General features: G+C 41.9%; 1 protein-coding gene and 1 pseudogene across 4 annotated transcripts in view; both read right to left on the bottom strand.

Annotated features, from left to right (window-relative positions):
• Positions 1–6,619, bottom strand: part of LOC103813012 (pre-mRNA-processing factor 6-like) — a 50,489-nt pseudogene extending 43,870 nt beyond the window's left edge.
• Positions 1–19,897, bottom strand: part of CDK14 (cyclin dependent kinase 14) — a 342,320-nt gene extending 322,423 nt beyond the window's left edge. Inside the window, exons 1-2 of one of the 4 annotated variants that reach the window (XM_050971254.1) lie at positions 19,621–19,897; positions 13,233–13,264 (exon numbers count right to left, since the gene is read on the bottom strand). In XM_050971254.1, coding sequence (XP_050827211.1) covers positions 13,233–13,264; positions 19,621–19,711 — 123 coding nt within the window. In that variant the 5' untranslated portion in view covers positions 19,712–19,897. The remainder of the gene's footprint in view (positions 1–13,232; positions 13,265–19,620) is intronic. The other 3 variants (XM_050971253.1, XM_050971252.1, XM_009085938.4) reach the window with 3 other exon arrangements.
• Positions 19,898–24,282: the final 4,385 nt, after the last annotated feature.

Raw genomic sequence — 24,282 nt, 5'->3', positions numbered from 1 at the left:
AGCTGAACCAGTTTGCAAGGTGCATGTCATCCTGCTATTACAAAACGACAGCAATTCCTAAAATGCAAGCTAATCTAAGGCAGTTCACCTCTTAAAGGGTAAACTGAAAAAAAGAAAGGACTAAAATAGTAAAATATGAGATCATGCACTAGTCTTAGGCAGACAAACAAAATAAAGGTATGCTACTCTTTCAAAAGTAGAGGTGGTTCAGCTGAGCTTTGTTGATGTTGACAGCAGCTTTATGCAAAAGCAAAGAACTTACAGGTACAACACAGCCTTTCAAATTTGGAATACAGCCCTACCATCATCAACTCACAGACCCTTTCCTAGAAATCAAGCATTAGACCACAAAGTGTTAAAGCCAAAATTACAACTGGGAGTCCTGTTGACAGCTGGTACAATGCAATGAGTAATTCTGGCTAGACTCTGGTTCCCCAGCTTTTTTTTTTCCACAGGATATTTCTTAATGCTAATGCCAATTGCAGAACTGGAAACATTTCAGGAACAAGTCTATAAGCAGAGCAATTCACCATAAGAAGCGCTTAAAGGCCACACTTCAGATCAAGAATTGAGAGGCTTCAAATACCCTGCATTTGATCCACACAACTCCATATAAAGTTAGAAACACATCTAAGGAAGAAGTAAATGTGAAAACCAAGGCCAAAAAGCGCACACAGCAGCAGTAAGTGTGATGGGATATCCCCCCTTTCCCTAGGTTTATGGAGGAAGAACAACACATTAAAAAAAAAATCTCCCTTCCCACCCTACTGCCTAGACCCACTGCTAACCAGAAAAAAGTTCTTCACTTTTCACTTCAGCCTTCCCAGTGTCCTTTACAAAGGGAATACTCAAGACATGGTGCAGAATTCCCTTTATTTGACAAAACTTATTTTTGCTCTGATGCTTTTGGCAGCAAATGTTTCCTCTTTCCAGATAAATCAATCTGGACCCTCAAAATTACTGACTTTACTACAAAGGGATAATTCCAGGCAAAAGATACTTTATTTCTGTTGAAAGCATGTGGTTCTTTTAAAGGTTCATAAATAGAGGTGATTTCCATGGATAGGTTATTCCCTCAGAGCCTCTTGTTTTTGAAACTGACCTCATGGAAGAGCAGGCAGAAGAGAAGCTTAAATATACATCTTACTCATGTTAATAAAAACAAGCAGCACAAGAGTCCCCTTTTTTTGTAATTCCTCATGGAAACACTTGATAAGAGGTAAAACTACAGATTCCTGTAAGAGGAAAAAAATTCAAACCTCAGCAATAAGCTTTGTGTTGCTTGCTCTGGAGTGTTGGGATTGGGGGAAGGAAAGAAAGGACTATTCCAGGGGAGTCTTTGGCAGATGAGCAGTGGATAGGAAGGAGTTCCTAAACAAATATTTTATTACAGATGTTTCTAGAGAATCTTCACAATTATATTTCTTCTAAGATTTAATAAGTGGTTTGAAACAGTATCTCTTACAGTCTTTACAGTACTGGACCTCAGTTATTTGCAATGTGCCATATGGAATCACAGATGAAGCAAAACACTTCTCCTTACAGAAACAATTAGAATGTTATAGGTGATCACATATGGAAAAACAAACAATAAATAAACTGCATGTGACACAAGCAACACAAAAAGCTGCCAAAAATGCAGAAAGAAAGCAGCCTGTAAAAAAGTTCCTGAGTCACAGAATGGTGGAGATTGGAAGGCTCCTCTGCAGGTCATCTGGTCCAACCCATCTGCTCAAGCAGGGCCACCTAAATCACAGTGCACAGGACAGGCAGGTTGTGCAGATGGCTCTCCACAGATGGTGATTCCACAACCTTAATGAGAAATTTCTCTTTCTCCTAGGTCACTCTCACAGTAAAAATGTGTTTCCTGATGTTCAGAGGTTTTCAGTTTCCTGTCTCAGTTCATGCCCCTGGTCCTGTCACGTGGCACCACTGAGAAGAGCCTGACTTTGTCTTCTCTACATCCTCCCTTCATTGCTAAGATCTCCCACTGCTCTTTCTCTTCTCCAGGCTGAACAGTCCCATTTCTCTTCATTCCTCACAGGAGATGCTTCAGTCCCTTAATCACTTAGTGGCTCTTCTCCATGTCTCTCTTGCACTGAGGAGCCCAGAAGTACCTGTACAGCAGGTGTGGCCTCACCAGCACCATGTGGAAGGAAAGGAGCACCTCCTCTTACCTGTTGGCAGCACTCCTCCCAGTGCACCCCAGGATACCAGCACCCACCTTCACAGCAAGGGCACCTTGCAAACTCACATTCAACTTCATGTCCACCAGGACCCCCAGGATCTTTTCTGCAAAGCTGGTCAGTTCCCAGCATAATAGGTTTTAATGAACAGTGTGGTCTGAACTTGGAGACTGAGCCTCTTTTGGAACTCCAGGCAAAATTCCATCCTGTGCCCAGCTAAAGGCCGTGGTGAGTGACACGGGGTTCATTCTGGGTGTTGTTGTCTCTCACACTGTGGCTCACACCATTAGTGACACACCATGAGTGCAAGTTACGTGGTCCTGAGACAAAATGGTGGTGTTGTGGATGTTGGCAGTTTAATCCAATTTCTTCCTGATTAATTATTTGAAATCTTGAAGAAGGCTAAGATGCAAACTCAGATTAAAACTAATACATTCCAACTGAATATCTCATATTCCATCTATGTTCTTTGTCACAAAGAAAAAGAATTAAATTTTCAATTTTTCACCTTTCTCTCCAAGAGACCTTCTGATTCTCACAAGCAATAGAAACTGAACAAGGAAGATAGCCATGGCACTCTCCCAAAACTTAACAATAAAGTAAACCCAATTCACATAGGCTTCCAAGATAAGGATCCACTCACAGCAGAATATCTGCTCTGAAGTCTTGCATCACCACTGAACCCCAGAGGCCTCTTGAAATCACCTCCTCAGCAGTGAGTATTAAATATGCTCCTGAGCTCTGCTGAGTCCCAGGGGACTGGCTTCACACTGGTGTCCCCTCTGAAGCTTAACTGACAACCCCAAAATGAAACATCACTTTGAAAGTCTACATCATTTCTGCCCCACCTGTGGGTGAATGAAATAATTAGTGCTGGGAATAAACCTACCAGAGCATCCCAGTTAAAACACTGTAGAAATTAGTGCACAAGACAGAACTTTAGGAAAAGGATTCTTGTGTCCCATGACAGTATTTGTTCAAGTATGATAGAATTTTCTTACATAACTTTTTTTTTACTTTTGAAGAAACATTTTATTGAATATCACAGTTTTGTGTTGTTGAATATCATCACACAGTTTGAGCCTATTGTCTATGTCCATATAAAATGCATGACTAAGCATTCCCTCCACACCACTGAAAAAAAACTGTTCTTAAGATATAAAAAAATATATGCAGTCTAACTCATAACTGCTTAGATACTGCAAATTTACTTTCAAAGATAAAAATACCATTTTCTTACTGATTTGAACAGAAAAAAGTCCTGAAGTCCTACAGCATATCTTTTTCAAGGGCAAGCAAATTAGGCATTTCCCTTCATCTTTTCTGAGCTTCTGTCGTGATTTGATGACGGCCAGACAAATCACATTTAAATGAGCCATACCAGAGTAATAACTAACTAAACAAGTGGGGGGGGGGGAAAAACAACCTCTCAAGTATTTCTCCAGATGCTGTCCTCTAGTTTCTGGAATTCTGTGCCTCTCCAAGGTCATCAGGAGATGCCTCTAACAAACATCCTGTTTGTATCTGGTTCCTCTCTGTGCATGAAAAGCTAAAATAAATAATCACTGCTTTTTTCTTTATTTTTTTAAAGAAAAAATCTTTTTTCTCTCCAAACCAAGCAAACCTGCAGTCATGAGAGACTTCCCACAAGCCAGGACATGGTAAGAATGATAATGAATTTGAAAAACGCAACTGGCATCATTCTTTGCATGGATAAGCTAAAAAACCTTTTTCTGAGCAAACATGGATTGCTATTTTTTTAACTGCAAAACTGCATCAGTAATTGGCATGGACAAAGGAGAGCAGGTTTGAGATCATTTAATAAATCTGTCTGTTTAGAAGGCCAATAAATAAATGAGAGCTACTGACCCACACTTTGCATGGCTCCCGGCAGTGTCTGCCAGCGCCAGAAGCCTTCAGCAGCCCACAGGTGCTCCCTCCTTCCCTGCCCACTCCACTCAGGACAGGAGCTCCCACCCTGGCTGGGCTTCCCTGCAGCTGACTCAACATCTGGCAAGGACTTCAGAACATCCTGGTCACCATGGACAAGGTGACAACACCAGCTTAAGAACAGGACAAACAGCATAAAGGAGTAAGTACAGTGAATGTAGGTAACTACACTGAGACTAAGCTATAAATGAAAAGAGGCACAAACAGGAAAGCAAAAAGAGGAAATCAAAGAAGCATATCTGTGCCCGAGTAACCAACAGCCAAGTGCACAGTGCTTGAACTGTGATGCAGCTTTTGTCACCATACTGATTAAAAGGAAATAACTACAATGAAACCAGAAATTGTTATAAGGGGACCACCAGTTACAAAAGATAAAGAAAAGGATGGACATACTGATCCCATAGAAGGATGGGATAGATGTCTGCAAAAGCAGTTTTCCAAAAAAAAAAAAAAAAAGAAACAACCAAAATTATTAGAACAACTTCTCAAAAAAGTAACAAGTGAAGATCTTGTTTCTCTGTCAGAAACAGAGACTGTTCCTCTGTCAGAAACAGATCGTGGTTCTCAGTCAGAAAGTAAAAATAACTGTTAATGGAGAGACAAAGATAAAAATAATTAATGATTAAGCTCTCTACAAATTTCAACATGTTCTCCTTCTAACAATATAGAGAGGAAGAATTCTTCATCTGAAACCGTATTTAAGAAAAATAAGCCAAAATATGCATCCCCTGCACTACTTCTTACAACATACTTGGCATAATGAAAAGTCTTCCAGATCTCAAAGCTGAAGGGCATATCTGACCTAACAGATCACAGCAAGTGACCTCAGAGAAATTCCTTCAGTGTTGAATTTTCAAGACAGACAACAGAAAACAAGTCCAAGAACAGCACGAAGCCATCCTCAGGTGCAGCTTCAGGATCACCGTGCCTGAGTCTCAATGTGCACTTCAGTGGAGAAAAAGGAAGGTAAAGATCCTTTTTAAAAAATAGTGCTGAGTGTGATTGTGTACAACAATAATCCACTGGCAACAAGAAGTTTACCCTCCCTAAAAGAAACAGCACAGTGCCTCAAACACCTATGCATGGAGAAACACCTTTTTGTACACATGAGCTATCAAAGAAGTTCACGTGCAAAGAAAAGCCCTGCTGAGTACATGGCAATAAGGAACATATTGTAAGCCACTGGATTTCCTGGGTTGGCACATCAGTGAACATTTCCAAAGCAAGTAATGTTTTTATTTCTCAAAACTTAAGAAGATGAACATGTGGATTCCATCGAAAAACTTAATTCAAGTGAAATAATAACCTCAAAGGGCCCAAAACACAATCAATTCCAGTTATTACTTAGAATTGGTTATAATGCATTATGTCTTCTCTCAGCAGTCTTGCTTCCATCATTTATCATTGTTTTCAGCAGCATTCACACTTATTTTTACTTATTCAATTACTGCCAATATTTCATATTTAAATAACCTGTAATATTCAAGTTTGAATTTTTAAACCTGATAAGGAGAATTTCCATACCTGAAATGAACATAAGAAGTACTAGCAGGACTCTGACTCAACTGGCTTAGAAGTAGAAAAGTTTGCTGGAAGGGGAAAAAGGTAAATTCCAGAATATATAGAACAAGAGGTGTAAGGCACTACCAATTTCTTTAAGCCTTAATATCATCAAAATGACATTGCTGTGTGTACATAAAATCCATTTTGTTTGAATAAGCCTGTAATCTCTTTTTTCTTATCCCTTCCAAATAATTAACAAGAGATGTCAATTGACTTAGAACTTTGATTACTGTGGATGAGATCCTGCAAATATATGGCTGTCAGCAATATTGTGACACACAGCAGATGAGGCAGCATACATGCAGAATTTCTCAGGAAAGTTAAAATGTGGACTGATAATTTTCATTTAGATCCCTTCATGAGAAAAAGGTTTAGATATAGTCATATGTCTGTTTGTAGTGTGGCTTGGAAGGAAAAAAAGAACAAAAGCAATAAAGTCTCAGTACAAAGTAGATGGAAGAGACAGACCAATCAAGGAAGTGGCATGATTATTTCTTGCCTCACATTCAGGAGATTTCCCACAAGGCCAAGAACAAGAAGGTATGGATCCTACATTTAGCATATTGTGCTTTGTTACTCAATTTAATCTTTCAATAAATTACTATATCCTGTACGTCCCAAGAAAATAAACAGCAGGATTTACAAGTAAGCATATTTGATCAAAATAATAACAGCTTACATTCAGAATCCACATTCCTGGAATGCATACACTCTCTCATCTGACGAGCAGAAACATCCCAAAATACAAGTGAGAGAAGTAGGCCTGGAAATTCATCTTCATTTTGCAGTGTTTCTCTGATAGCTAAAACACTTGCCTGCAGATCACAACAGAGCTATATGTCATCATTTTGGCCAAATCCTCACCAGCCACCGCTGCAGACATGGATTCGGACCAAGTTCTGCTCCTTTGCTCCATCCATTTTCAAAGAAAAGTTAAGCAAAAGACACAGGCATATTAACTAGTCACAAGAGCCCTTCTTCCATCCAGTTTCTGCAGAAGAAAAGGCAGAGGAAAGGGAGGGTAAGCAGGTTCACACTTGACTTAACCGCTTTCTTATGCCATGAAAACACTACACGCTTTCTAAAAGGTAACAGGATGCACTTCCACCAAAGCCAACAGGCAAAGAACACACAACAGAACACATTGATGGCTGAGGCAAAAATTCAAACCACTGCCACTCCACAGATTTAAGGGATGTGCCAAGATTAAAGCTCTTCCTCAGCTACAAAAGAGGGTTCTCAAACTTTCATCTCCTGAAGGCCAGGTCTGTCCCCCAACATTAAGAAAAATTCCTGTACTGAATGGGTAGAGTCACTGCCAAGTAAATCTCAAAACCTTCCACATGGTCTCAGGTTTTGCTTCAAAGCCTTGAAATTGGCAAAACAAAGCAGATATTTCAGGGTCAGTTTTTCTTGCCACATTTTTCCTGCCACTTCTCAGTTACCTACCAGCTTGCATTGTGGTCACCTAGATCTGTTTCTGAAGTGTCTCACACCTTCCAGAACCTGATTTATTTCCATGTGCAACCTAGCACAGGGAAGTGACAGGAATCCCTGATCACCATATAAATATTAGAAATTCTCCGAGAAATTGTGCAAGGCTGCCCAAGAGTTGGGCATTTTTAAGCCACTGGAAGTTTCACAAACCAGGGGTTTTACAGAACAATGTCCCTTCTGTCCCACAGAGAGCACATCTGTCCCACAGCTGATGCAGTAAGAAGCTTTAGCAGAATAGCAATATTTGCTCTCTCCCATTGATGCCCTTCGTTCTCAGACTCACCTGAAGCACAGTTGCTAATAATATTATGAATCTAGAGAAAACAATCTTTCCCTTAAAGCAGATAAGAACAACTTTCTAAGACCTGAAATGCTGGCACTGTTCTGCTACAGATGCACACACATTAGCATCACACACCAGTCCTAAGAGCTAAGACAAAATTTGGATTCCTATTCTGTTGGAATGGCCTCAAAGAGATGCAGAGACCAGTAAATGTGTTGGGCAAGCTGATGTCTAAGCCATCTGCTGCTAGGAAGCCACTGGACCAACACCAGATCCTCAGAAGTGTAGGAGAACAGTACTGGGGAAAAGAAGACATAGAATTAGGAGCTGTAGGAACACAAACCATCTCCTGGGAAATCTCTGTCATGTACAGGCTCAGGAGACAACATCATCCCCACCCATCTTCCCTCCCAAGGGTGGCAGTCTGGAAAGATCTTTATCAGACACACAAAGACCTGTCTAACCCAAGAGGGTGGTCCTCCTGCATCAGATTACATTATCAAGCCTTTACCTCCTTCTTGTCACCAAAAAATATTTGCCTGTGTCATGCATCAAGTAACACTTCAAAAGCAGCAGCTTCCAATACTGAGTTGTCTTCTGCCTGGAATTATGTTTCCTCTCATTTGTTCTGTGACAATGCATCTGAACAAACACATTTTTCCAGACACTTGAACCACTTTTGTATACATTTGGCAAAGCAACCTAACTACCAGAAGAAGTTTTTCTGACCCAGTTCCCTGGTATTATTTAGAAAATGCTTTGACACCTATATTTCTGGCATTTTTTTTTCCAAATTCAGTTTTAAGGTTTTTTATCTTCTGTCACTTCTCTCTCAAGCTGCTAACTAGAAATAAAATAGTAAAACCTGCAGAAGTTATTTAGTGTATTATGTGCCACCTGCATTGTGGCATTCAAATGCCTCTTGTTCGTGCTTTACAAAGCTTTACTTTTTTCCAGCTACACCCTTTCCTTTAACTGTTCAAAGTCAAAATAATCTCTATGCAAAAATTCTGGTTCAGAGATGGGTGTCCTTTAAACCAAGACATTTTTCATGCCAACATCCCACAGAGGGAGTAGCCTTTTTATTTGGGGTGAGAGAGACTGTGAGAGCAAGCACATTACAGAATCAAGAAGTAACTTGGCAGAACTCCCTCCCCTTTCACACACTTCCACTTCAAACACACAGAAGTTGTTCCATGAGTGAAATAAATGAAATTTGGCTTCCTCAGATTTTGAGACTCTACATGTAGTAAGGAGTAGATGAGTATTAAGGATTTTGCTGAAGTCAGAGTATTCATAACACCTCCAACTGCATTCTCATACGCTCACAAGAACTTGCATTTCAGCTTTTCCATCAGAGGAGATTCTTATCTCTACCCCTCAGCCAGCTCAAATGCTTCCCCAGCAAGCATCCAGGCATCTAGTGTCAGCCAGCTTCAAAGTCACTGGGTGAAGTCAGTCTGCATTACACATGCAGCAGGCACAATCACAGTACCCCAATTTCCTAAGAAGGATGGCCTTAAAAAGGCCTTAAAGATGGCCTTTTACTGATATCTTGATATCAACATTAAAATACAGCTAAACAATAGCAATTAAATTCACTATAAGAAGCATAAATCAACAAAATTCATGTTTATTTTGACTCTGAAGATTATTTTCTTTTGATTTCATTGTGACACTGATATTAACTTATTTAGTGTGCACACATATGACTAAAGGTCTTAAAACATGATTTAAGCGCTCAGAGAAACCAACAACAGAAGGACAACAACCAACAGCTTGAGACTGCTGACAATAATTTAGAAATAAATCATAACAGCAAGCAGCTAATCAAAGGAGTAGGTTACCACCAGCCTTAGTCACAACATCAACACTGGCTGTTATTCCAAAAATATGCTACAATTCAGCCACTTGTTATTGGCCTTGATCACATTGTAATGAGAAATAAATTGGTTCCATCATTATAAGGCGGAGTGGACCTGTTACACCAGTGGTCCAAATACATCAAAGCAATCCTTCAGAGTTGGAAATTATTAATCTAAACTGTGACAAACTACTGAAGCACAAACAAAATGTTCACTCAAGGAACACTTATTTGTTTCTAGACTGCTTTTTTCATGTAGTGCTGCTCCTCAGAGGTGTTCATTTTCTATCATGATATTCAGTGTAGATAATCAGAGCTTCACCTAAAACAACAAAACAGATGCTAACTCTGCCAGAGCCTACACTCAGAGTGTAAAACTTAGGTTGAAACACAGGGCAGCCACTTTGCAGGGGGAGGGTGGTTCACAGTTTGCCATTTTCAGAGAATACATAAGGCACATTTTAGGACACAAGGAGAAGGTGCCTTACTCAAAAATCTGAAAAGAGGCAAGAACAGCCCCCCCTCTCCCATGATACTCCTCGACAGAGGAAACCAACCCACAAACCACTGAAAACACTGAGAACCTCCCCACTGATTTCAGCACGCACTGACACTATGTTTCAGTTCCCACAATGTGACCGGTATGACAAAAAGGAAGAGGCTAAAGGTTAAAAAGGAAAAAAACAAAACCACACGGTCACTGCTTTAAATGAAAGACTGTAGAAGTGGTCTGTATCCACTCCTTTACTCATATGAGTCTCTGGAGGATGTCACAACATCTTAGGAAGGTGAGCAGGCTACCACTAAATCCATTAAATGGATTAATTCAGTGTTCTCTCCTGGACCAAAGCAAAGGCTGGCATCATTTACAGAAAACTGGGTTTTTTTCATTTAAAAATTAATCAAAGCAACACAAGAGCAGGTATTAAAAAGTGAGAAATCTTACACTACTCCTTCACACTATTGTTGTGCTCTCACCTTATGGGTAGGACTAAACACAGCAATAAGATCCCTGAAACAATTCTACAAATAAAAGTATTTTCTAACACATAACCTAATCACAGGATTCACTGCCCATGATTCTTTTGGTCCTAATTTACTGGAGAGATTAATTTCATAACTGACAGAAAGCAATTATGTGGTACACTTGCCTATCATGTCTGACATCTTCATTTTTAGTGGTTTCTCTTCAAAGACAGACAACTTCCTGCAGTGTTGTACATTTTTCAGCTACTGCAAGCAGTTAAAGCAGGTAGAATTAAGAGCCACTGAAGTGCTCAATTTATTGCCCTCAGTTCCTGAGATACAAACACGTAAGCGCCTCATGTGGCACCTACAATACTCAGAATAAAGTGACACCCTATCCAGCTGCAAATGCAGACCTTGCAGCTTTAGAAGGGTCATCTTCCTCTTCACGCCACCTTCTCCTCCATCAGAGATTTCAGGTCCCTGCTAGCCAGCTTCTGCTCCTGGTGTTCTGGGCACTACTTGAAAGGCTAAAACACAAGTCCTCCACCTCTACCTGCCAAGAGCATAAAGTCCCTCTGCAAGCTCATTGCTCCTTGTTCAAGCACTGCTTCACAGGTCAACCTCCCTTCAGGAAAGGGGAAACACAGGCTGAGAAGAGACACAGCATCTGTCAGCAACATTAAAGAGCATCTTTTCACTAACCATACAAGGAGAATGTGCTGGTTATTAAATGAAATTTCTGTTTCAATAGTTGACTATTTCATTTTTGTAGCAGGAGGCACAAAGCTGAGAGCTTTGGATAGCTTGGAAAAGTACTTCCCTCTCTCTTCTATCCTTATCTGATATTCCCACTTATTGTCATCTTAACTTCCTTCATAACTGTATCCCTGTTATAGCAACACTACATACACAAGCCAGAAGACTAGACTGCTTTTTTTAATATCAAATGTTCTTAGTAGTGTTTTTCAGGATGGCCTCCTAAGACCAATATGTGCACCCACTCCTGCTCACAGATTCTGTCTTCCTCAGAAGCAGGTGTTATTAAATCAGGTACATTATTGTTACCAAAGTCTGTTTCATCTTCTGATCTGCAGGATGTTTGAAAAGAAAGGAATTAAGTGGTACCTGGTACAGCTCATTCTCTGATTCACACTTTAGGCTAGAAAATCACCAAGAACTGTGTAGAATTTGAAGAGATAATAAGGACAACATAAAATCTCAACACACTTTTCTTTCTTCTAAGAAATGACAGCTAAAACTATGGAACCAGTTGATGCAAATGTCTCATCAGGCTCTTCCATATTTACAGGAAATGGAAAAAAATTCTTTTGTGCACCCTTCCCACTAGATGTCCCTTACTGCCTCTGCAGAAGCTCATTGTAACACTCTGTCAGATTCCATCAAAAACATAGATTATCTCTCCCCCAACCCCCTTGAGTTTAAACAAAAATTTGCTCAAGTTGTCTCCTGTTAAAGCAGAAAACGAGGTTTAAAGAAAATAAATGCAACCTGCAGATAAACAATCCTGGGGAAGGGAAGGGGACAGAAGAACTGCCATCTTCCTATGACAGTGCTTTTTAATAGATCCTTCTAAATTCTGAGTCAAATTTAATACAAGGTATTACTACTTACTGAGCAGGTTATAGCACAGATATACCACTGCAGCCTTCAGAAGAAAATACTGAACAGAACCAGACCAGATTTGTAAAACAAGAATTCAGAGTTTACTAAGCACATATCTGCACGTATTTACACAGGCGTATCTTTTAGGGCGGAATCAAGTTCCATGAGAGTTACAAGAGAAATGAAATAGTCAGGACCAAACAGTCAGGACCACTGCACAATGCAGCAGAGTTCCTGAAAAGAAGAGAGCCCAACACCATGACCTTCACTGCAGAACTGAGAGGGGGCAAAGTGAGTTACAGCTTCTGCAATGCATGTCAGAAAATCACGAAATATTTATATGGTTACTGCTGTATTTGAGCATCAGTGTGATCTGTTTAGAAAGAGATGGAGTCTGATTTGATCCAGAATACAGGACATTACATCATCATTTATTTATTCTAGAATCTGGCATTACACAACAGCTATCTCGCTCCATTCAGCCAAGGATTTAAGCTTACAGCAGGCAATGAAGAAGAAATGCCAGAAGCACAACATCAACACATGAAAATACTTCCATTTCCTTCCAGCTATGGTGGCAGTACAAGGCAAGCATTGACTACAATTTCACCAGTCATCTCAGCAAGGCCTGCACCTCTTCCTGCATAAACTTGCTCTGTGGGATGACTTGCACTGACCTGGAACTCTCAAGCACAAATCATGAGCAGCATATTTTACAAGTTAACTCACAAATCATATCACAGACAGGTCAAGACCCCAAACTGATTAGCCTGAATAATCAAGGATCAGCTTTACCAATAGACTAGATGTTGCTTTTGTGCTGTTGGGTTGGGTTTCTTTTTAATTGAATAATAAGCATCACTCTCAGCTGACATACTCAGCAAGAAGCCAGTGCAGCAGCACTTTACATAAGGTATTCTCTCAGGAGGGATGTTTTTTGTCTGCCTGTTACAGACAGGCCTACAGTTACAGGAATTATCATAGGCAAAGTTCTATAAAGTATTTTCCCTGCCTGCAACATTTCTCAGCACTGAACAGTTTTAAATGGTCACTTTTCTTAAAACATCCAGCTGTGTAACATTCAAAAAAAAAAAAAAAAACCAAGTGTTCCATGCAGACCCTTTGACTAACACATTGTTCTGGTAGTTATTCAGAAAATTAAAATATGTTTGAGCAATATGCATGTATTAATTCACATGTACATCATAACACTACTATCGGTGGGTTTCTTCTAGCACCAGTGAGACATATTAAAGGCATACCTGGACTATGTAAGATACAAAGACATTTAACCTACCTCATCAAAGCTGCTATCTTCCTTCTTCAAGGCTTTAAAATAAAAAGAAAAAACAAATTATTATCTATACTGCATTTCAATAAACACAAACCACTAGAAAATAAAAAAAAAACCCAGGGCATTATTTTCCTATTATAATAGGAAAGAACAGGCTGGCATGAATAACAATTTTACACTCAAAATCTGAATCTGTAAATGGAATGTAGAACAGCACAGAGAGTTTCCAAGAAAATTTACATATTTATGAAAAAAATCCTTTCAGGTTAAAGAAAATAAGAGTTTGTAAGGGTGGGTTTGGGTTTTTATTTTAATTCTTAGTGAGTGTGAAAACCCTTTATGGAGAGCTTGACTGAACTTCAAAAAGGAAAAGTATAACAAACAGCTAACCATGTATTCAGTTTTTCAAGTACTAACTCTTTATGAAATAGTATGCATTCTAACATGCCTTTTTTCCTTTTTTTTTTTTTTTAATTTTTAGTATGGCTTGCACTAAAGCAGAAGAGATTTCTTTCTTACACTGTTAACAAGCAATAAATCAACAAACACAGGAGAGAAAAACAGTGCAGAAAATATGTGAACAGGTAAGAAAACGAAGACATGAATAGTTCTGCAGCTGTAGCAAAGATTAAGCTGATGGAAAGTTTTCCTTTAGCATACTGGATTTCTTTATTGAAATATGAATAAAATTACTTTTTCCAAATCTGCACTGAACTGTGCCAGTCCACAGGTACAAGACTGGTTCCTTTTCTCAACCAGACCCACGAGGGACTGTACTCTGTGTGCTGCACGCCGTGACCTGAAAGTGCTCTTTGTTTCCCTCTCTTGAAGAGGTAAAATTAGATAAACCATTGCATTGGTGATGGCACTGCTTCTTTTCAGCTTAAACCATGGAGGTTTTCAGTTTGAGGGAGGTCATCTGAACAGCCATGCAGCTCATGCAGTGCTGCACCAGAAGGGTCCCTCCTCATCATTTAAGCAGCATAATGTTTCTTAACACTCCTGCATATTTCTGCAGGAGATAAATATTTAAGAATCTAGCATGGTTGAGGATCTGGACTCCAGTTGTTCTTTTTCTCTTTTAGATGCTCCTGCTGCCTTCAAATCACTAGTGATTTCTAAACATTTTTCCAACCTTGTCTTCAGGAGCAACAGAGTTACCAGCTTCAAAAACAAAAACAACCAGAATAAAACCCCATCAAAACACACACACACAAAAAAAAAAAACCCACCTGAAAATCCCCCAAACAAACAAACAAACAAAAAAACAAGCAAAATCCACAGCTAAAATAAAAACCAAATGAAATAAAATAATAAAATAATAAAATAAAAGCCAACAAAAACCCCACAACAAACAAACAAAAGCAATGCCAAAACTGTAGAAGCTGTATCAGAGGTGGTGCCACCTGTGCAAATGGGGCTGCACCTCCAGAATCTCCACCAGGGGCAGCAAGGCACAAATCCCAGTTATCTTTGTACAGAAAAGCAGGGAATGTCCAGCCTTCCTTTGCTTTTAAACTCCCATTTCTTTAGAACATGAAACGTGGCTTCCCTCAAACCTCTGAAGATCACTGCTTTGCAGTTACTCATCCAGATTCCGTGCTCAGTGATAAAAACAATGAAACAAACCCTGGTATTTTGCTGAGGAGATCTGAGGCACACATTGTACATTTTGATAGTTAAATCTATTTTTATGGTTTTGAAGAGTGATCAAAACATTTTCAGACTGTCAACCCCAAGTACTCAGAACTGAGTAAGGAAAGAGAGGGAAGGAAAGAGAGGGAAGGAAAGAGAGGGAAGGAAAGAGAGGGAAGGAAAGAGAGATAGAACCCCCAACCTGTGGAACACTTTTTAAGAACACACTTCTAATCTTCCCAACTGCCATTCAGGTCACAATGACATACAAGCTATAAATTAGTAAATGACACACCTTAAGCTGTGCTGACAAGATTTTCTCCCTTACCAAAACACAAGATTTTTACATGACCAGAACACTACAGGAATAGCCAAACAGACAGCAAAAGGAAATTCACAGTGTAACAACAAGAAGAAATGGCAATATGTGATCCATTGCATGTATTTGGCTTATCTTTAGCTTCTATCTTTGACTAAAGGAGGGCTTTTAAAAACCACAAAAAGAGTATGAGAGTTCTGGCCACCCATTTAATGAGATTCTGTTTAATAATAATATCAGTCTCAACCAATTCACTACATAGCATCTCCCAAAGAAGACACCAAAGCAGGATATTTCATAGAACAAACCATATTAAAAATGCCTTTTTCTCCTTGATGCAATCTTTTCCTATTCAAACTGTTAAAAAAAAAAATCTGCTGAACTTCAGAAAAAAATAAACTGTTTACAAATGAAGTTCTCATTATCTCAGGTATGTGAGCTATGTGGAGGTACATCAGAGGAGATCAGTGGAGATAACCTTTGTATCAGTGAGGAGCTAGTAACAAAGCCCAGGGATGCTCAGAAAGGCCACAGATTGCTTTCAGCACACTGTGATAAATCTCAGCAATGTTTTCTCTCTCTCTCTCTCTCTTTCTTTCTTTCTTCCTTCCATTTTTTTTTTTTTTGTAATCTGGTGTAAGTTTTTGACTAAAGAAACTCATAAGAAAACAGAAGTTAAATGGCATGAGCTGAAGTGATCTCAAATGTGATTCTGGTGCTATATGATCTTCAACAAATGCATAGCTAAGAACTCTTCACATAATTAAGAGATGACTAATGCTTTTATTAAATTATTCACTAATAATTTAATTACAGAACTATCAAAGGGCAAAACTAAGAAGCAAACCTAATAAAGGTTTAAATCCTAAATTAAACAGTGAGTCAACTGAATCTCTAAAAGTTGCTTAACATGTAGTTATGATGTGTTCACTTGTATGGTCGACACAGTCTGTGAGCAAGGAAACAATTTTTTTAAACTAATATGGATGTTCATATAAAAATGAATAGGCTGACAAAAACTTAAAAATGAAAAGAATTATGTATTTTTTTTCAGATTCTTAGCAATAAAAGTTCTTAATGGTAAGATAACTTTTAAGAGGGACCCTCCCTGAAACACCAGAAAACTTCTGCCAGGAGAAAGGGTACCTAAGCTACAAAGATGGCTCATTTCTCTAGAGCTGGAAGCACACAATTTCTGCAGCAAAGAGCCACCCTGTAGCACCACAGACCACACACATTTCCCCCAGCACACCACAGCACTGTATCATCCTCTGCCAGATTTGCACATAATGGAACAAAGTGAATGCTCAGGAAAAGGCTGACTGAGTGGGCAATTTCACACATCACAATTTTCATCTCAGCAAAATAAATATTGTCAATATTAGTTACTCTAAGAGTACAGGACTGAGCCCAGTTTTGTTTGATGAGCCAGATCTTCATCATCCTCTTCCAGGAAAGCCAGTGGATGCAAAGCATCAGTTCAGAGTAAAGAAAATGGGTCAAGTCTTCCTGAGGCTGCAGTTGGTACCTTTTGGGCCTCTGCTGTGCCCCAGGAATAACTGCACTGTCTAGAGATTGTGAGGAAATAGCTTCAAATGTTACCTAACATACTTTAGTGCTCTGTAAAAAAAAATCATAAATTAATTGCAGCTACAGCTTCTCAAATTGAGAGAATTTTTTGGTGGGGAAAAGTGGGTCTGAAATGCAGTCTATTGAGTGTTAACCTGCAAGCTCTAACAAAAAAAAGCTCCCTGCCAACAACAATCAAGATACATTTCCACCACTCTTATCCAAGAGGCTAACATAAACTTGGGTATCCAAATCTGGTACCAAAGTCTGGGGTCTTGCAGTACTGAGAGAATTGCATTTGGTAGACAGAATACTGCCAACAGTGGGGGAAGGTGTAACAGTGCTTTATCATTTCCAGAATTATCATCAGATCTTTCCCACTGCAACACACGAAGGTTTGACTCACTAATCATTTGATTCAAACCATAGTACTCTCACATCATTTATATGACTATGCTTATGATACTATGCTGTGTACTTAAACCTGCAAAAACACCAACATTGAATAATTAGCAGAACAGAAAAAGTTAATATATCTCTGTTATATACTCTTTTGTAGAATCACTGAATGGTTTGGATTGGAGGAGACCTTAAAGATCATCCCAACTCTCGTGTTATGGGCAGGGACAACTTCTATTAGACCAAGTTACTCAAAGCCCCATCCAGCCTGGCCTTTACCACTGTCAGGAATTTATTATTTATGACAAATCACAACTGAAGAGATGACTGAAAAAGTTAAAAACTAAATGCATATTTAATTTGTAATTTGCTAACCATAACAAGCAACCAGCACTTACAAAAAGAGCTTTAAAACCCAAATGTCAAATACCCAGAAAGTCTTTTTCCAATGAGGTTTTTGTTTTCTCTCCTTCACTTCAATATAAGAGTTAAGTACAGCACATGTTTTAACCAAGGATTTCCTGGTATGCAAGCTTAGAATTTCTTTGCTTGGGCTTATCTGTGGCTCTGGTATCAGGGAGTGGACTATCTTCAAACCTCACACAGATATATTAGAAGTTTTTTTGCTCAAAGTGCAGTTACCAGAATGATGATCAATATATTTGAGCATCTGAAGATGGAACAAACTTGCTGGTAGCAGCTGTGTTTTAACCACAAAATAACCACCAGCAAACAAACAAACCAACCCACCAGACCACACTCCTACACTTCTGCACACAAACACACAGAACTGGAGGAGCTTTCAGACATAAATATCCGTGTGTCTAAAACCAGGCCAGAGCTCCCAAGGAAACTAAAAGCTTGTTTAATTTGTGCAAAATGACAAGAAGAGATGATCACCCAACCGAGCCAAATAAAACATGCAGAAATTACCAGCCAGAGAGGCCCTGATCCCTAGAAGGCATTAACAGGACTGTCACTGTTACAACAAAGCAGCATCCTCATTCAAAACATTTTCTTTGTTAATGACTTCCACCATTAGTAAAACCTTTTCACAGCTCTGTGCAAGAGTGTCTCTCTGTGTTTATAAATGCACAGAGACACATAACAGACCAAACACCTGACTGCTTCATTTCTTTTTCTACTGATCAAAAAAAGTTCAATGAATTTTACAAGTTTAAGACTGATGATAGGTGAAAGCTGTTTTCAAATGGGGACAGAAGGATTTGTAACTGTGACTTGATACTTGCTTTACAACTGTAACTTTGCATTTCTCTTTGAAACTCTCTGGTTTACAAGTAAGAATAAGCTTTTCTCAGTCTTTTTCATCCTGGAGTAGGACAATAAAAATACCTGATTTCAAAGACAATCATCCTCTTAAAAGCTTGCAGTGCTTGATGCATACACAGCAGGTGAAAAATGGAAATGCCCAAGTGTGCCGGCACAGATCCTAGGTAGGGTTACTGGGGGAGAACCAGAGGCCACAGCTCCTGGCTGGGCACGGGCACTTCACACCCTCTCACCGGGACAAAGCAGCTCTGCAAGCTGACCCTGTCCGCCAGCCAGACCGGCTGGAAGGGAAGCCCTCCCAAATGGACGATGTACGGTAAGGACTGTGGAAGGGCCCATGGAGAAGGTCTGCAAGCACAGGGGTGCTGCATCTGCTCTCGTGTGTCACAGCACTTCCTCCAGCTGCTCTGTCCCGCCAACTCGGGGATCCTTCACACCTCCCCTGAGGTACCTCCTCTCCCTGCTCAGCTGCGTCTTGATGGTGTCAGTGGGAATTAATCTTTAAACAGTGAATTAAGCAACATAGTGTGCCAAAGACAGAGAGAAAGACCAGTCCAAGCAGACCAGAACTCTCTGGCATTGTTCTCAATAACAAATTCAACTGCAAAATAAACTGGTGTCAAAACCAAACACGGTGTGGTGGCACTGGGAGGTAACGCGCTTGGCACGGGCGTTCAGATGACGCTACCTCAGGATGCTTTATGTCAGTGACAGAGCGACAAGACTTGACAGCAGATGACAGATAGACTTCTTTTGTCTGGCCCCCTAAATCACTGGGCCGCTAGTACCTGCTTCAGCATCTCACACCTCAACTAAAAACCAAAAACAACCTGCAGGCCGTACCAAAAATAAATTAGCAGACCTGCAACAAAATGAAAATAACCGACTGCTTTCTGCTGAGGTTTCTCTTCGGCAGCGGGGGCACGTGAGCCAACTCTCATTTACAGTTTGTTCCTCCCAGCCGATTTTGGGCTAACTCCATCACAGACCCATGCAGCACTGCTGGGGCTACCGGAGTTGTTTCTTTCCCAAGCTTTCTTCCCAAGAAACGTTTTTCGCGGACGGCGTCATCACGGGTGTTCCCAGCCTGGCAGCGCTGAGCCCACCGCCCCCCGTGCCCTCCCTGCCGGGACCCCCGGGTGCCGGGCAGCGCCAGCGGGGCCCGGGCCCAGGACTCACCTATTCGGCCGAAGCTCTCCGATAAAGTTCTCCGCAACTTTTTCATCCTGCTGATCTTCTCGGCGGACTGCGAGTCGATCATGTCACACATCGGGGGGCGCCCCCCCCGTCCCGCCGGCCGCCACCGCCGCTCCCCGGCTCCGGGGAGACACCACCCCTCCGGCCCCGGGGCTCTCCCCGCGCCCCGAGGAGCCGCCGTGGGACGGTCCCGGTCCCGCCCGGCAAAGGAGCCCTACACCGCGGCTGCCGCTGCCGCTGCGCTCCGCGCCGCCCGGCTCATCGCCCCGCGCCCCGCGCCCCGGGCTGCCCGGCACGGCCGGACACGGCGGGCAGGGCGGGGGCCGCGGCAGCGCCCAGGGCAGATGGAGGAGCGAAAGCGAAGTCCGGCCGGGGGCTGCGGGCGCCGGCGGCGGGAGGCAGGGAGGGCGTGAGGAAGGGAGGGAGGGTGCGCTGAGAGAAAGGAGGAGGAGGAGCCTGGGCGGGCCGGGGAGCCCCGGGGAGGAAGGGCGGCGGCGGCGGGGGCGTGAGGGGGGCAGGCGGGGAGCGCCGGGGCCGGGCCGAGGGATGCGCGCTGCCTGCGGAGCGGCGATCCCCGTCCGGAGCGCTCGGGGCGGTGGCGCTGAGGGCGCTTGCGGTGGCGCTGAGGGCGCTTGCGGTGGCGTTCGGAGGGACGGCGGAGACGCCGTGTCCGCCCGGGGCGGTCCGCGCCCCGCTGCTGCAGCGCGGTCTCCGGGGACGCGCTGCGGTACCCCCGGGCCGGCGGGGCCCGGGCTGGCCGAGGGTCCGGCGCTGGAAGTCCGCCGCAGGGCGGGCGGCGGGCGGGGAACGCTGCCCCCGGTGCTGCGGTGGGCACGGGGGGAAAGGGCACCTCGTTCACAGAGGGCACCCGGCCCGTCAGGTTGGAACTTGGGGTCCTCTCCCCGTGCGTGTCCAGGCACAGCCAGATAATGTGCCTTAGCCTGCAACTTAATGAGTGTTGGGAGCTTTTGAGCTTGTTAACTCAATTGAAGCAACATTACTGAAAAATAAATCAGTTTAACCCATCGAAGTGGATGGTCATGTCTAGTCTAAAGTATAAAGTAGGTACTTTTCGAGAACAATATGTTAGGTAAGATTTTAAAGCCCAGGTCTTTGTGGCTCAAATTGTATTTTAATGCATGTTATCTGGTTAAAATGAACTTGAGTTTTAATGAGGTCACCTAACACAATTTACTGGGATTAGACAGTGTCTAAGCTCAGTTTCAGGAGCACATTTATCTACACAAGTGTTTGGGTGAGTTGGGTTCAAGCCATCTGCAACTCTGCCGTGGGATTGGGATTGAGCCTTTCTGTTACAATGCAGTGGGGGTGGACAGTATGCAGCATCTTGAGGTGGAAATCTATTGCAATTCTCTGTTTTAATCTACTATATGTAGAATATGCATGTACTTCATGTGGCATCCAAGATAATGGGAACTTGTCTGCCATAAAGCAGTATAGCAGTGCTGGTAAAATGTCTTATGCATAGCACCTGAACGTACAGACAGTTTGATAGAAAGGTTTTTGGAAGTGTGAATCCTCTTGACCCTGCCAGTATCTTTGAAACAGGAGCTAAAATGCCATTTTCAATGTTGGCTATGTCGTGTTATGGAAGGAAATTGAGAAAGGGTGGAAACTGGAACCTTGCAGAGAACAGTGCAGGGAAAATGAAGAGAAATAAAAATTAAAAAGAAACAGACAAAGAAGGAAAAAGGGAGGGAGAACACAAATGTTAAAGGATGTTTAACTACATAATTTCAAGAAAATTACATCTAAGTCCTTCATAATGGCTGATGGTTTTATCTTTGTCTGAATCTGACATTACTACCCCTGTTCTTTGTGGAGAGGAAAATGCCATCATCATAAATAAAATATTCTGGTCCAGGAGCTGAAACTGAATTTAACATCTGAGCACTTTGCATTTTCTGTGTCGCCATTCACTCCAGGTAGCTCTGCTATTTGGCTGAGGCTTGTACTAACAGTGCTATAATTCAGTCTGTGACTTGCTTTCAGCAATTAGGGGTATCATTTCTGAGAGCTTCTTAGGAACCTGTAATTAACCATGCTTAATTGATAGATGCTGTCTTACCTAGTGAATTAGCCTAGATCCTAGCACCTAGTGAATTTGGAAAAATATTCCCTTTTTTCCTCCCTATTTCTAAGTAAACTATCACTTTATCACTTGTGAAGGACGAGTCTCTGCCAGGCTACTGCAGTCTTTCTTTCACAGAAAAACAAGCAACCCAAAATTTCTGAGAAGCATCTGGCTTTGCAGCTGCTTGGGAATGATCTACAAGCATATGTCAGGGTCTTTTAAATCAATGAAAATTTTGCCTAAATTAGACACCAGTGTGGTGCCAAGTGAGAGAAACCCAGGTGTTGTCTTCTGAAAATTGTACAACCTCAGGATGCAGAGATGTTACACTGACTTTTTCCACCAGAGGAAGGACAAGCTTCCAGCTGTGAACAGATTCTCCAACTGCACCCTGCAATTTGTGTCATTCTTCCCACCGTGGTCTTTATTTGGCAGAAATATTTCTGTGAAAGTCCTTCTTTGTTCTCTCCCCAACCCAAACCTCTTCTGTTTCCAAGGGCATAGTATTGAAAATTCATTGAATTCAGGAATGTGGAATCACTTTTGTAGCTTTGATCAAGCTCATAAGCCAGTGGTTCTTATTTCTCATCTCTGTATTTCCATCACCCACCTCAGGAAACCAGTAAAGCAGAAACATGCAATTAGGAAACCACAGAGATAGCAGCTACTCTGATGATGATGTTTTGCTTCCTTGTAGGGACAGGATTTCGGCTCTGTTTTAAGTCTTTCAATTTGAGGCATGAAAAATTTACCATGAAAAACATGCAAAATGATATTGTTGTTTGCTGCCTTCTTCCACAAGCCTCTACCAAGTTAAAGCATGCTTGCCTTTAATGGGGCATCTGTTTTATAAAAAGCCAAGCACATTATTTACGGCACCTTTTCTTACATCAACTCTCCAAAGAAAGGCCCCAAACAAAACCTGCTTGCAGTTACTTTGTGACCCAAGCATCTCCTGTCCTGGCTTTGGTAAGAATTCACTGCAAATCCTGGCCTCTGCTGCTGACACTGAGTCATGCTGAATCACTCTGCAATTGTAAGTATTATCAAGTGCAGGAAAAATAGTTGCCAAGATATCACTTGCAAGCTGGACAAGGGGAGACATTCGCCTCAGTGTGTCACCAAGCCAAGGAGCCTCATGGTTTCAGTGTTTCACAGTGAGGTGTGGGTTATTTCCGAAGAAGGGGAGAGAGCAGGGCTGGCAGTTTGCTCATTATTGTGTGAAGGAACATATTGTTTGGAGCTACAAGCAGGCTGGTCATGGGCCTGGAGCACAGGGTGTGCCAGCAGAGTCTCCTCGCCGCAGAGGGAGCAGCCACGGCTGCGCTGTTCATTACTTGCAGGGTAAGATCAAACGACAGAAAAATAAATCCGTGGTGCAGATGGTAGCTCGGGGTGTCACACAGATCTGTGCACTCTCCAGGTCTCAGGGCACTTGCTGATGATTTTATGGGGTAATTTTATGTGGCCTGAGCTCTCTCTAAACCCCAGTGTTTGTCGTGTGCCCCCCACCCCTGACCCTGTAACACTTCTTAAGGGCTCTTAAAAGGCAGTGTACTTAAGTTACCTTCCCGGACCGAGTGTCTGAATTTCAGAAATCTTAGAGCACATAAACAAGCAGTGTGTGTTTGTGGAGGAGGTAGTTAATGCCATTGATTTGGAGTTATGTGGGCAGAGTAAGACCTTGCATGAAGTGGTCTGCTGGAGGAAAGCAGTAAAGCTCTCTAGGGAGATGAAATAGTCAGTCTAACTTCTCTGGGGAGAGCACTGTCTTGTCAGGCCTTCTGCTGCCAGTATAAAGTAGATTTTCATAAATCTCCCTGGCTGGAGACATTCTGCATTAGGCCAGTCTGCTCACCTTGAAAAGATCCCTCTGCTGCAGTGTCTGGGACCTGAGTGCTTGGAGCTGTGTTGCTTGTTAACACACAGCAATCCTTTCATGACCCTCCAGTGATGAAGATGGATGTACAGTCACATAACACACCCCCTCCTCTTCCCCCCTCCCCCAGTCTCACTTTCACTTGTCCTCTAATAGTACTCAGTCCAAGATGACTATTATGTGAAGAGAAAGCCAGGCTCTGCTAACACAAATGGTGTCATATCCTTAGGGACATGACCTCTAAGCTCTGCTAGCAAAATGCATTAGTGACAAAAATTAAACTTTGGCAATAGCAGAACAGGACGTGTGTAATCTGCATCCACACCATAACTTGTTCCCATAAAAAGTTCTCAGAGCTGATTTATTTTATGTTGCCTTATTGGTGATTGTCATTAAATCCCAGTTTTTATGCACACATGGAAATTTTCCCCTTGCTGATATTCCATGCATCCCTGCTGGTTAACAAGAGCACATAGGCCCAGGTATTGCCTCTCCAGCCTGGCTGCTGTTGCCAAAGCCTGCTCTGTGGGGTAAGAAGGGATGAGTTAAGGCTCACACACATGGTTCCAAAGGCACAACAGGATGAAAGTGTTTTTCCTGCTGCCTTATATCCAGCTGCTGGTTAGAGGTGACCTGCTGAGCCATCCGTGGTTTTACACCTCTGGTACCC

Source organism: Serinus canaria, chromosome 2, assembly GCF_022539315.1.
Source record: "Serinus canaria isolate serCan28SL12 chromosome 2, serCan2020, whole genome shotgun sequence".
Classification (NCBI taxonomy): Eukaryota; Metazoa; Chordata; class Aves; order Passeriformes; family Fringillidae; genus Serinus; species Serinus canaria.
The sequence above is the reverse complement of the archived record's forward strand: the minus strand, read 5'-3'. Positions and strand labels throughout refer to the sequence as shown.